A 12,853-nucleotide genomic window follows, 5' to 3' on the forward strand; every position below is an offset into this window, starting at 1 on the left:
AACGTACCAATATGATGAGACAAGTGCACACTAGATCTTGGGTTTTTGTAAATTATATATAGAACATTTGTCATCACCATGCAACCATTTTATGTCTCCTCGACGTCGGACTTCGACGTGGATTTGGGTGACGTCAAAACCCGACGTTTGGGTGACTTCGCACTTACCCGAAAATACATCGGTTCTACATTCTTTCAGATATCTTGTTGCTTCACATATGTTTTAATATTCAGATCAACTGTTTCTTTATTAAGCAACATAAAATACTTCAACATGGTTCTCACCACTATTTCCACAGTAAACTTGAACATGAAGATCTTTTTTAAAGAACATAATTGAAAGTCCGATAATATTTTTTGTGTACATGTGGAAAAATTAAGGACACACACACTCTTGCCATATCCTTCATTTATAGCACAGAGAAACACATCTTTGGTTGACAGCTTTATTTTCACAATTGTCTATTCAATGAGAACAGAGGAGAGACTCTGAAAACAAACTTGGAATAGGATTTTGTTATTGGTCCCATGGAGACCCCAATTGTTTGGGTTACTTCTCAGTCCTACACACTGTATATTTTTGTAAGCATTGCTCTAAATCATATTATAATTAACTATCAGTGATTATGATATCTGTATAACTATCTGAACAAAATTCTGGAAAAAAAAACTCCGTTGTTAGATGTTGGAACAAATGTTAAGTTGAGTACCAATAAACCAGTTTAAACCCATATAGTTGTGTATCCAGTACAGTTCAGATATAAATGCTCTTTTGGTATCTTGCGTGCAGCAAAATTATATTATGTTAATATTAATAACACAGAAAAATAATAATTTGTTAACATTTGTCACGAATTCACTTCTCGAACAAAGCACTATGCGAAACAAATAGTATAAGTTAGCCTATAATTTCGTTTGTTTTTCTTGTTGGTAGAAACCAGTCAAAATCGAATATAACGCGGTAACCTACTTTCACTTTGACCATAACAAACCACAAAACTGACGTTTCCTCGAAATATCCCAGTTATAACCATCCATTTTCCAGGATAGCCTTTAAAGTATTAATTCATCGGCATCACTTAAGCCTTAGACCAACTGATGGCTTGGACAAATTTGTTTTAAAACGCTCTTCACGTGCTACATTTTAAAAAGATGGACAGGTCCGAACACGACTTGTCATTCAGTCGAAGAAGAACTGTCAACAATGGCAATCACTCTGTGAATACGTCCATCAAAGTAGATATTTCTCATCGTCCGACTTCTAGAGATCATGTAAGCGGGAACATGAGCTCCAGTGATACAGCCCCACCCCATCTGCTGATGCGGAATGTTAGAGACATCCGGAAACGACTGATGGAAACTGAAAAGACTCTCAATAAAATTTCAAAGGCAGAGGCCAAAGTTGATAACAAGTAATTTATGTTTTGTAATGTTTTTGTCTCATATTTAAGTGAATGAGGCAATATTTTCCTTCTTCATTCTTACATAAATGTATTGGTTTGTTTAGCAATTGTATTATGATTGTTTTTATTCAAATGTTAGTTTATTATATGCAACAGTCAATTGTTACCACGGCTCCCCCTGGTCCGGGGAATAGCGGGGACTTTGACTTTTGGTCCAGCCAAACCCGGGTAAAATCCCCGTCCTGCGGGGACGAACTGATGGTAAAATCACCACCAAATGCCCCCGCACCCCAGGGACCCTATGTAAGGCCCATTCCCCGCTATACTTGGCGCGCAGACAAAACCACCCCATTCACCCGGCACTGCGTGGCCACCAGGAAGGTAAAAACACGGCCCATTTCCCCGGTATACCCCCCGGACCTGGGGGGGGAGAGCGTGGTTACAATTGACTGGTGCATTATGATCAGGGCTTCTAAAGACCGGCAATTTGCCGGTCTGGACCGATTTTGACCAAGCCAGCCCGATTCAGTTCCAAAAAGTGTAAAAAAAATCGGTCCGAAATTTTCTAATTGTTTTTTTTGTAATTTTGGTCCAAAACGACTAAGTCAGTAAAAAAAGTAGAAATTGTAATACACAAACATTCATGGGTCATTCACACATTCAAAACTACATCCAATAGGTCATAAAAGTGTCTTGGTTACCATGAGACCGATGCGACGAGCAGCTTTTTCTGCTATGCTGATCACACTATAGCCTATCTGTTAATTAGCAGACGCTTGCAATCAGTCCAATCACGTGTTTTGGTATAAGCAGAAGACACAATTAAACAAATTATGTGTTAATTATCTCCTTGCAGCTTTCTTGATTAAGTGTTAAAATCGGTCCATATTTTCACATGGCAATAATTTTATATGCTATATGTCGTCGTCGGTCATTACATGATATCCGTTTGTTGATTACAAAACGTTTAAATTTAAATTGTTATTAAGAACCATTGCTGGTTAAAAACGGCTTTAAAGATAAATGCATGTTATTGTTAATCCGTGAAAGCATTAAAATACCCAATGAATTAACGTAATAATATATAGGATATCAACAGCGATACGCTTGATTAACTACATAGTCTGACAGCTGAGTCCACCGCTTACGTCATATTAATTCGCAGTAATGAAAAAAATCATTGTCGATATCACACAGTGACACTTTAAGCTTGTTGCCCCGATTATAAATATAGATATATACTATTATTCAAGATTTTCAGTTGAATGTTTACCCACTAAAGAAGCATTTAGCAAATAAATCATAATACTGTTTCACTTTTTGTCGTCTGACCGCCTCCCGACAGCCACAGTTAATTACGATCGCAGTCATTCTTGTTAGAAACGCCGCAGAACTCGATGAGAATCCTATTTGAATTAAACTTGTATCATTGACTATCCGAATCGGCTATGCTGGCTCTAGAGCCCTGTTACGAATTGCCACATCGCAAAAAATATATTTTTTTTGGGGGGGGGCGGTCGTCACCGGGTCCGGACCGATTGAGGTTCCAAAGTTTTAGAAGCCCTGATTATGATGTATCTTACAAATGGGTAAGCAATTTATCAGCAATATTGAAATTGCAGCACGTTGCACCATATTTCTTCCAATGGCGAGTGGGGGATTATTGATTGTTTACCACTCAACAAAACGGAAAATAATTCACCCCAAAATTCTCCTTTAAACAGAAAAAAAGAAAATATATTGTCGTTAGTGAAGAATGTTATTCTTACTACTTAAAAATAGGAAAATTATTGGTTCAGTACACTTTTGGATTTCAATAAGTATGTTTGTCACATAAATAAGTTCTATCTTTCTATCTTCCTGTACTGTCGAACCCTTTACAGGGACATAGACATTTTTGTGCGCGTCAAGCCACAAAGATTGTTAGTAGAAGTTAAAAGAATTCAGGCCAAAATACAAATATAAAATAAAATAAGCATACATTATAAATCTTATCATACTGATAATCACTTCTGGAGCTTAACCTTTAATCTGTTAATTTAAGAACATTAAGTATTTATTATTTCATCTTTTAAATGGGCGAAAAGGGGTCCCTTACCAATATTTTAGAATATGCACATGTCAAGGCATGTCTTAATCTTTATATGCTCCGTATAAAATCAATATTTATTTTTTCAGTGATGATATAGATGATCTGATATCATTAACCTCACAAGACTCACGGCGCCACCTGGTAGACTTCAGAGTCAGGGATGAAGAAGACAGGGAAAGTATTAAATCTGACCTTGCGACGCTGCCCGACTCATCATATGCAGGATTTGAACGAGTACTGCCTCCAAGTAGCACTCCAAATAAACCTCAGGTATTAATGAAAGTTCAAAAGCTCAGACAGTTGTAGACAATATTTCCCTTTCTAAAGCAGCATTCTCACAGATTGACAGTTTTAAACTTTTTAAAAATTTTGGTCTCAGAATCAGCTGATTTTGTCATCATTGTCTTGAATTCAGTCCTTAAAGATAACTCACAATGGAACAGATCTATATTGTTTGGTAACTGCTAAATATTTCATTTTTCTCAAAGTGTTAGTAACACTTTTAGCCATAAAACTTCAATTTTCAAACATAAATATAAAAACTGTGATCTTCCCTTTTGTCAGCAGTCTTATATCACTGCCTGGTTTCCAGACATTAACACAAGAATTGACTCATTCCAAGACAAAAAAAATAAAAAATAAAAAAATCTCTGAGAGTGCATATTTAAATAATCTTGAACGTATATATTGCTTGTAGATTATGTACCAACAGAAATAAATAGATTTTACTGGAAATGGTTGGATTCAAATTTTGATATCATTAGTTCTTAGCATTTTTTTTAACTTACCACCATGATGTCACATTTAACCATCTTAAATTCATCATACTCTTTCATTTGCATGCTCATGTAGCTGTTTTTACTTCAATGCTGTTTTATCTTGATTAAAATAAGATTGTTATGTCTTGTGTAAGAAACACTATATGTATGCTTTTTGTCCTTATTTGGGAATTTGATAAAAAAAAACAAGGCACGATCTTTTTTAGTGAATTGCCTCACAGATAGCAAATTACGCACTTTTCATATTTTTATATATTTTTTTTTTTTCTGAAGTTAAATTGTGAAAAAAAATCCATGCTCACTAAAATTTTACCAGACTTGCCATGTGGGTCAGGCAGGTTTCACAAATTTTGATCTCTTCTATTTTGTATACCGGTAAATCCATTATTCAGCATGTGAAGGGCCGTCTGACGGGGCTACTGGAGATTGACGACCCTGAATCCCCTGGGCATAGCAGGCCACCCAGTGTAGCAGGGGAAGACAGACAGGACCACAGGGCTAAGGTGCAACTTACTGCTTGAAAAGAATGTTGTTGGAAAAAAGGATATTACCACATTTCCATTATGTTTCTCAATATGTACGGTGACATGGTGTTAAAAAATAAAAGCAAAGAACTTATGATGAATGTGAATGAATTATGAAATATCTGCTTATTTTTATCATCATTTTTCTTTTGGTCAAGTTCTTCTGCATGAGAAGATTGGAGCACTATAAAACACATTTGTTGTTTTCTTACCAGATTCGGTTCCTGAAAGAGGCGAACAAAAAGGTTCTTATCCAGAATCAAAAATTGATGAATGAGGTGGAAAAAACTTCCATAGAACTGCAGGCTTCTCGAGCGAAGGTTGGTTGATGTGTATAATGGTTAGATCAAAGTTATTATTATCATTATAACCTAAGGGTGACACTTCTTTGAGGTATTTAACAAATTAAAATAATCGAAACTGCCAAATAAGCTTAGAACTATTAAAGTTGGAACTTGCTACACATTTTAACAATGCATTCCTTATCATATTTTTTGCACTAAGTGCAATTATTCTAAATAAGATATTTGAACAATAGCAGCAGAGATCAAGCTAGAAGGAGGCTGCCCTGAGTTTAAACTAAAAGATTTTGAAGAAAGTTATATTAGCTTTTGCTATGTCACTCTCGTTGAGCCTCTTGTCTGACCACCAATGAAACTTACATGCACCCAGGTCGAGATTTAACCCGGGACGCCTTAATAGAAGCAGGTGCTCTAACCACATTGCTAATTGGATAACCTTTATCAATGTGTCCCTTTTTTGTCAAATTATGCCTTGATTCTTGCTTCTTGAGTTATGACAGTGATCTACTGACTAAAAGGATGAGCACTTTCATCAGCAGTGCTCTTGTTATTTATTGTTATACCACTTAAATAATCCCATCAATGAACAATTTTATGCAGTTATTTATTACTTACTTTCTTCTGGACACTGTACTTACTGATGTATTTTGTCACTGCAGAGCCAGATTCACCCTGAAATGTTAATACTTTAAAATTGATGCAGGCAATCTTTTATTAACCAGGTTTTCACATAGTTGTTCGGGCGGGCGGGCGGCTGGGCGGCGTCAAACTCACCTATGAAACTGAATAACTTTAGTTGGGGTTGACATATCTTGATTTGGTATAAAGGAAGAGGTTATGGAGACCTTTGTTAGGATTGCGTTTGGGGACCCTAGGGTCAAGGTCAAGGTCACTGTTACTAAAAATAGAAAAACGGTTGAAACTGAATATCTTTAGTTAGGGTTGACATATCTTGTCCCAACTTTGTTTAAAGGAAGAGTTAATGGAGACCTTTCATGGGATTGCGTTTTGGGTCCCTAGGGTTAAGATCAAGGTCACTGTTACAAAAAATAGAAAAACGGTTGAAACTGAATAACTTTAGTTAGGGTTGACATATCTTGACCCAACTAGGTATAAAGGAAGAGTTTTATGGAGACCTTTCATGGGATTGCGTTTGGGGTCCCTAGGGTCAAGGTCACTGATACTAAAAATAGGAAAACGGTTGAAACTGAATTTTAGTCAGGGTTTACATATCTTGACCAAACTTAGTATAAAGGAAGAGTTTATGGATACCTTTCATGGGAATGCGTTTCGGGTCCCTAGGGTCAAGGTCACTGTTACTTAAAATAGAAAAACAGACACAGGCTGAAGTTCTTCTGTCAATCATTGAAAACCTGATTTTGTCGCATTGCGGCGTTTCTTGTTTTAATTTTGGGGAATCAAAAAGTGTCCTATACAAAGTAAAATTCCAGTTACAGAAAGGTAAATGTGTGATAGCTGTGTAGTAGTTAGATGCCCCCCTCTCACCCAAGAAGATGGATTAAAACCACATTTATTTTCATGTCCTCTTTAAAAGGACATTAGAAGGTGTTTTTTTTTATACCCATTAAATAGACTCGAAAGAGATTCAGTTTAGCTTACCCGCTGTCTTTACAGTCATGCTTAAATACATTTTATAATCTTGAAAGCCTTTGACCTTTTAAGTTTCTCATCAAAATTTAACTGTATACAATGTAAATCTTCTTTTCTTAGGTTCGAGAGTTGAGTTATGAGCTGGATGAGTTTCGCCAATCAGTTCCAGACTTGGAAGATAAAATACTTGGGCTCCAGGCCGAGAATGAATCTCAGGAAAAGGCTCTCAGGTTTAGAATTGTTTTTCTTCTTACAGTCTGACTTGTAATAAACAATGGAGTATGTTGATTAACCTGATAATGAAATATGTATTTGGATTTAGTTAAGCTGCTTTTCAAACAAACAAAGATATCTCTCTTGCCATCGAGGTAATTGTGCAAAAATGCTAACCTTGGCCATTACTTTAAAAACATTTAAGAAATTAACAGGAAATTGGTACACATGTAGTAACAGACAATGGGCAAATGTGTACATCGAGGTACTGATTTGCTTGTATTTGACTTAAAAAAACAAACAAGTGCTGGCTGGTATTAAAAAATATCTTAATACAGTTTCTAACTGAAGTCCTTTTCCTTATTTAAGTATCTTACTGCTCTTGTGCTTTAATTTTGACAATGTAAAAAAAACTTTATTTATGGACTTAAATGGATATACTTGTGTTAAAAACGCTAATTAATCAATTTTTAGTTGACTATGATAATTTCAGGAAATCATCTTAAGTTAGGACTTGAGATGATTTTGTGCACACTGGCCCTGAACTGTGTTTGGTACATTCCAGGGAAGCAGAAGAGCGGTTTGAGGCATGTCAGCGTGAGGTGGTGACGGCAGACAGGAAGTTGAAGCAGGCGCAACAGGAAGCAGATGAGGGGCGTGCAGAATTGTATGAGGAGAGGAAACTACGCAGGAAGTATGGATCTTAGTTTGAAAGAAGATTTCATTTATCTTTTTCAAACATATTTTTAGAGAAAAGACTTTCGTCATAGTTTGCTCCACGGCGCTCTTGATATGACTGTTATTTTCAAAGGCAAATATAAATTTCTGATATGATATACAGTCAAACCCTGTTGGCTCGAACTCGCTTAGCTCAAATTCCTCGTTGGCTCGAACTGGATGTAAAGGCCCGATTTTTTTATACTGAAGTTAGACATTCCCACTTGGCTCAAATTTTCCAAGGCTTGAGTGATTTTCGCCAGTACCTGGGAGTTTGAGACAACAGGGCACAACTGTAGGTAAAAAAAATAATTTCAGATGATTTGACCAATTCATTGTTAAATCTAGCTGGACACGAATGCTAAATGATATTGTAATCTTTCATTACTGTAATATCTTTCATTTTTGGATATGAAATATCCTCATTGCCAATTTCTTTATTTGAACAAAAAATCAAATCCTTTCTCCAGACACCCAATTGTTAAAATGTATACTCCCCTCCCCCCATTTTATTATAAATAAACTTGTTTTCAGAAATAAATAAATTCATTGTCACTTTATTTGCTCTTAGTATTTGCACTCTATTTTTCTGTAAATTTAAGGCTAGGGGAGCCCTCAGAAGGGCTTCTAAAAATTAAGTTTTGCGAAAGTGGTGCCCAAATCCCTGGCTGAAATTTTATTTATAATTTTCAGAAAATGATAATCGCAAACAATAACAAAACAGTTCTTTCATAAGAATCTATTTAATGGCATTTTAAAATTAAAATTTTATAATTTTGGTATATCAAAACATGGTTAAGATATTATTTATGTTGACAATGTTGAAGTTAATTACACCGTTTAGGCAATTCCTAGTGTGAACAAATTATTTGGAATGTCATTTTATAAGACTTTTAGACAATTATTGTACAACATCTCTTTCAATTCTTACACGAGTCTGTTTTCACTACGAAATCAATGATTGATAAAAAATGTCTTTGATAATTGATCATGGATTTATCAGATTTTTGATCTTCACTTATATTGAACAGTTTGGAGACACAGAGTGACGAGGCCATGCAAAACTTCCTTGAGGCCCAAGACACTCTGAGAGATTACCAGCGCAAAACAAAGGACCGACTGAAAAAGGTTTGGATACTTATTAGGGATTCAACGATGATCGATTATTGTCCAATTTTGTTGGCATCTTTCAGTACGAATTAATGTAAAATCTAGCCCTAAACTGCTTACCTTCTCATTCCTTTTTTCAGTACGAGGAGACAGAAGACAGTCTACGAGACAGCCTCACCCATGCTAACCGTGAACGGGAAGAACTCTTAGAGAGGCTCGCATACTTCCAAAGTCGGTCCAAGTCACAGCACGAGGATATCAGGTCAGTCACAGAAGTATTATGTATGGCATTTGATTTAAATCAGTTGTATTTAAGTTGACATAAAAATGAGATAAAATACAGGATTGCATGAAGAACAAGGCAGAGTCGGGCAAGTCACACCAGGAGGTTGGCAGTGGTGTATCATACACAGACAACTTAATGGAATACATACATGCCTTTAAAATCTTTTTGTCAGGCGTGCTTATCCATGTGCATCTTTATCGGTTAATGTAAAGGGACACAATATAGGTTTATAAATGTCATTAAGAATAGATGAATAAAAAGCAATGAGGCATTATTTTTAGCTCGACTATTCGAAGAATAAGGAGAGCTATACTACTCACCCTGGCGGCGGTGTCGGCGTTGACGTCACACCTTGGTTAAGGTTTTGCATGTAAGCACTTTTAAGTTATTATCTCAGTAAATACATCAGTTATTGCATTGAAACTTTGGATATGTATTCCCAACTATCTTACATACTAAATTAATGAAGTTAGATAACAATTATTTGAATATAATGCAAATAATAGGCCTTTATTATTCGACTTAGAAATTCTGGTTAAGGTTTTGCGTGGAAGCACACATAGGTTAATATCTCAGCAACTACTTGAGGTATTGCATTGAGACTTGATACAATGGTACTCAACCATCCAACCTACTAAATTAACCAAGTTAGATAACTCTAGTTTGCATTTAATGCAAATAATTGCCCTTTATTATTTGACTTAGAAATTCTGGTTAAGGTATTGTAAGCACACATAGGTTAATATCTCAGCAACTACTCGAGGTATTGCATTGAGACTTTATACAACGCTAGTCAACCATCCAACCTACTTAATTAACCAAGTTAGATAACTCTAGTTTGCATTTAATGCAAAATAATTGCTTTTTATTATTCGACTTAGAAATTCTGGTTAAGGTTTTGCATGTAACCACATTTTAGTCAATATCTCAGCAAATGTATCATGTATTGCATTGAAACATTAGATATGTATTCCCCGATAACACTTTTTTGAATATAATGCAAATTATGGGCCTTTATTATTTGACTTAGAAATTCTGGTTAAGGTTTTGCATGTAAGCACACATAGGTTTATATCTCATTAATTACTTGATGGATTGCATTGAGGCTTTATACAATGGTACTCAACCATCAAATCTACTTAAATAACCAAGTAAGATAACTCCAGTTTGCATTAAATTAAAATAATGGCCCCTTTTTTATTCAACATAGAAATTCTGGTTAAGGTTTTGCATGTAACCACTTTTAAGTCAATACCTCAGCGAATACATCATGTATTGCATTGAAACTTTACACACAGGCTCCCATCTGTTTAACCTTCTTATTTAATCGAGTAAGATTACTCTATATTTTATAATACATAATTATTGCCCCTTTATTATGCGACTTAGAAATTCTGTTTAAGGTCTTGCATGTTAGCACACATAGGATAATATCTCAGCAACTATTTGATGAATTGCATTGAGACTTTATACAATGTTATTCAACCACGCAACTTAATTGAATAACCAAGTTAGATAACTGTTTTTTGCAAATAATGGCCCTTTATTATAAGACTTAGAAATTTTGTTAAAATTTTGCATGGAACCACATTTATGTTAATATCTCAGCACACCATATATTGCATTGAAATCTAATCTAACAGTAATCCATGCATGTTTCGCCAAAACTTTTCAATCCTTACATTAAAAAGCTCTTGTTTTTTTGCATTAATCTTTTTTGTGCCCCTTTAAAATATAGCATACTTTTCTCCCTTACAAAAATATAAATGAATGTTATAGAAAGCTATGAATTTTAACCTAGTTCTTTTATGAAAGAAACAAATTTAGATACAATCATAGCCTTTGTGACAGTGTTGGAGTTGACAATACCTTTTACCTTGGATGTAATTTGAAAATCATGCAAGATATTTAAAAGAAACTTGGTACACATTTCAGAGACTAAACAACTAATTACAGCAAGGCACATGACTCTGAGTTATGCCCCTTGTTTGGCTGAAAATAATGGAGAAGATCATTGGTATTCGCTCTGCAGTGCTTGTGTTGTATAATGTAGTACCATTAACATTCCAGGAGGTTACAATCTCAGCAGGAGGTTGAGGAGGAGACAAAGACTGACATCGAGGAGCAGAATAACGAGCTGCGTACACAGATATCAAAACTCTCTAACAAAATCAGTATGTCAATAATTATTCTGTTACAGGTTTGTTTGCTTCTGAGTACCAGTGATAGCATAGAGCTGATAAGTGCAGTTATATGACGGATTCTCAGTAATTGCAGCACAATAATCGCTGATGTAATTTGGCTTCAATAATTTTAAACTGCTTGAAAATTCAGGCTAATGCACTTACAATCAAAACATCATCTTCATTTTTTTGAGTAACAAACTTAAAGAATTCAGGAACACTAAAACTTACTGTCATGTTGAAATAGCAGAATATTTCTGGTTCTTAAAGTGATATTGTATACTTGTCAATAAATTGAATATACATGGGTGTCTATTCCAACTGTGATTATCGGATCTTATTAGTAATATTTTTTATTCAAATTTCTTTTACAAATATATATTATTATTTATTTACTTCACTTTGTATATATCTTAACATAGTGGTATTTTATCAGAATGGTGTTCTTTGAGTGATGTCCACATATACCATTTCAAAGTAGGAGTTACTTTAAAAGATTGTCATTTACAAAATCAAGAAAAATAAGGCGAAAAAAAACTTTGTTTTGGTGATAAAAAAAACTAAGAAGGAATGATTTAATTTGGGCAGGTAATGATTCAAATTGACTACAGTTAGAAAGGATATGAATCCATAATTATTCAAACTGTGTTAATCCGCTTTTTATACTGCACAAACAAAAATAGAAAAAAATACCTTATAAGTATACGCTGTATAAAATGAATTTTCTGGCAAGACTTTGTGATGTTAAATGACATACTGTCACATTCTTTTGTGATTTGGTCTTGCCTTTCTCAGTTAAAATAAATCTTATCATTTAGCACGCCTGGAAGCAGACTCCCAGTTATTACAGAGCCTACAGTTTGAGAACCGTCAACTACGCAGTGAGAATGACGCGCAACAAGACCAACTGGCAAAGTGCCAACAGGAGATAGAGGAGAGCCGGACCATGTTGACACAGCTGGAACAATTGGCGCAACAAGTCCAGAATTCCTTCAGCAGACCTAACAGTGTAAGTGCATTCCCAGCTTTGTGAACATTTGATGTTTACATGTTAAATTTGGTTAAAGTTGTCATATTTGGCAGTGGTTAGAGCACTTGCTTCACACCAAGGTGTCCTGGGTTCGATTCCGTTCCTGGGCTTATGTGAGTTTGATTTGTTGTCACTCAACTGGACAAGTGGATTTACTCTAGGCACTTTTTCCAACACAACAAAAACATCTATCTGCGCATTAATTTTTACTATGTAAGTGTATTTTGTATAGGGTTAATCTACATCAATTTTAACAACCCCTTCTCATTTTTTTCAGAGAAACAACAGCTTCAGCAACAATGACAGCGGCAACTTCAGTCTTCGTAACCCTGGTGACATGACCCAGGCCTCGTTACAGAAGTCGGCCACAGCTGGGGCGGAGTCTAACACTGCCACCGCCAAAAATATTCTCTCTGATCTCAGGTTAGGCCGGAGAAAACATTTTTCTCATCCCCCTTAACCCCAATTTTTTTTTCTTATATTGGACAAGTATTGTTCACTTTAAACATACTTCATGATTTGTTTTATTTAAATGTACAATATATTTAATTTACATGGGACTGTTATATTTTGAGTAATTAACATCTCATTTTTTTGCTCGTAT

General features: G+C 35.2%; 1 protein-coding gene across 1 annotated transcript in view; it reads left to right on the top strand.

The window, feature by feature from the left end:
- Positions 1-964: 964 nt before the first annotated feature.
- LOC128224922 (coiled-coil domain-containing protein 18-like) overlaps positions 965-12,853 on the top strand; it is a 47,247-nt gene continuing 35,358 nt past the window's right edge. The window contains exons 1-11 of the mRNA XM_052935025.1: positions 965-1,411; positions 3,581-3,764; positions 4,666-4,776; positions 5,013-5,117; positions 6,831-6,940; positions 7,489-7,617; positions 8,672-8,768; positions 8,891-9,012; positions 11,107-11,210; positions 12,038-12,228; positions 12,527-12,672. Coding sequence (XP_052790985.1) covers positions 1,152-1,411; positions 3,581-3,764; positions 4,666-4,776; positions 5,013-5,117; positions 6,831-6,940; positions 7,489-7,617; positions 8,672-8,768; positions 8,891-9,012; positions 11,107-11,210; positions 12,038-12,228; positions 12,527-12,672 — 1,559 coding nt within the window. The 5' untranslated portion in view covers positions 965-1,151. The remainder of the gene's footprint in view (positions 1,412-3,580; positions 3,765-4,665; positions 4,777-5,012; positions 5,118-6,830; positions 6,941-7,488; positions 7,618-8,671; positions 8,769-8,890; positions 9,013-11,106; positions 11,211-12,037; positions 12,229-12,526; positions 12,673-12,853) is intronic.

This window comes from Mya arenaria, chromosome 17 (assembly GCF_026914265.1).
Source record: "Mya arenaria isolate MELC-2E11 chromosome 17, ASM2691426v1".
NCBI classification, from domain to species: Eukaryota; Metazoa; Mollusca; class Bivalvia; order Myida; family Myidae; genus Mya; species Mya arenaria.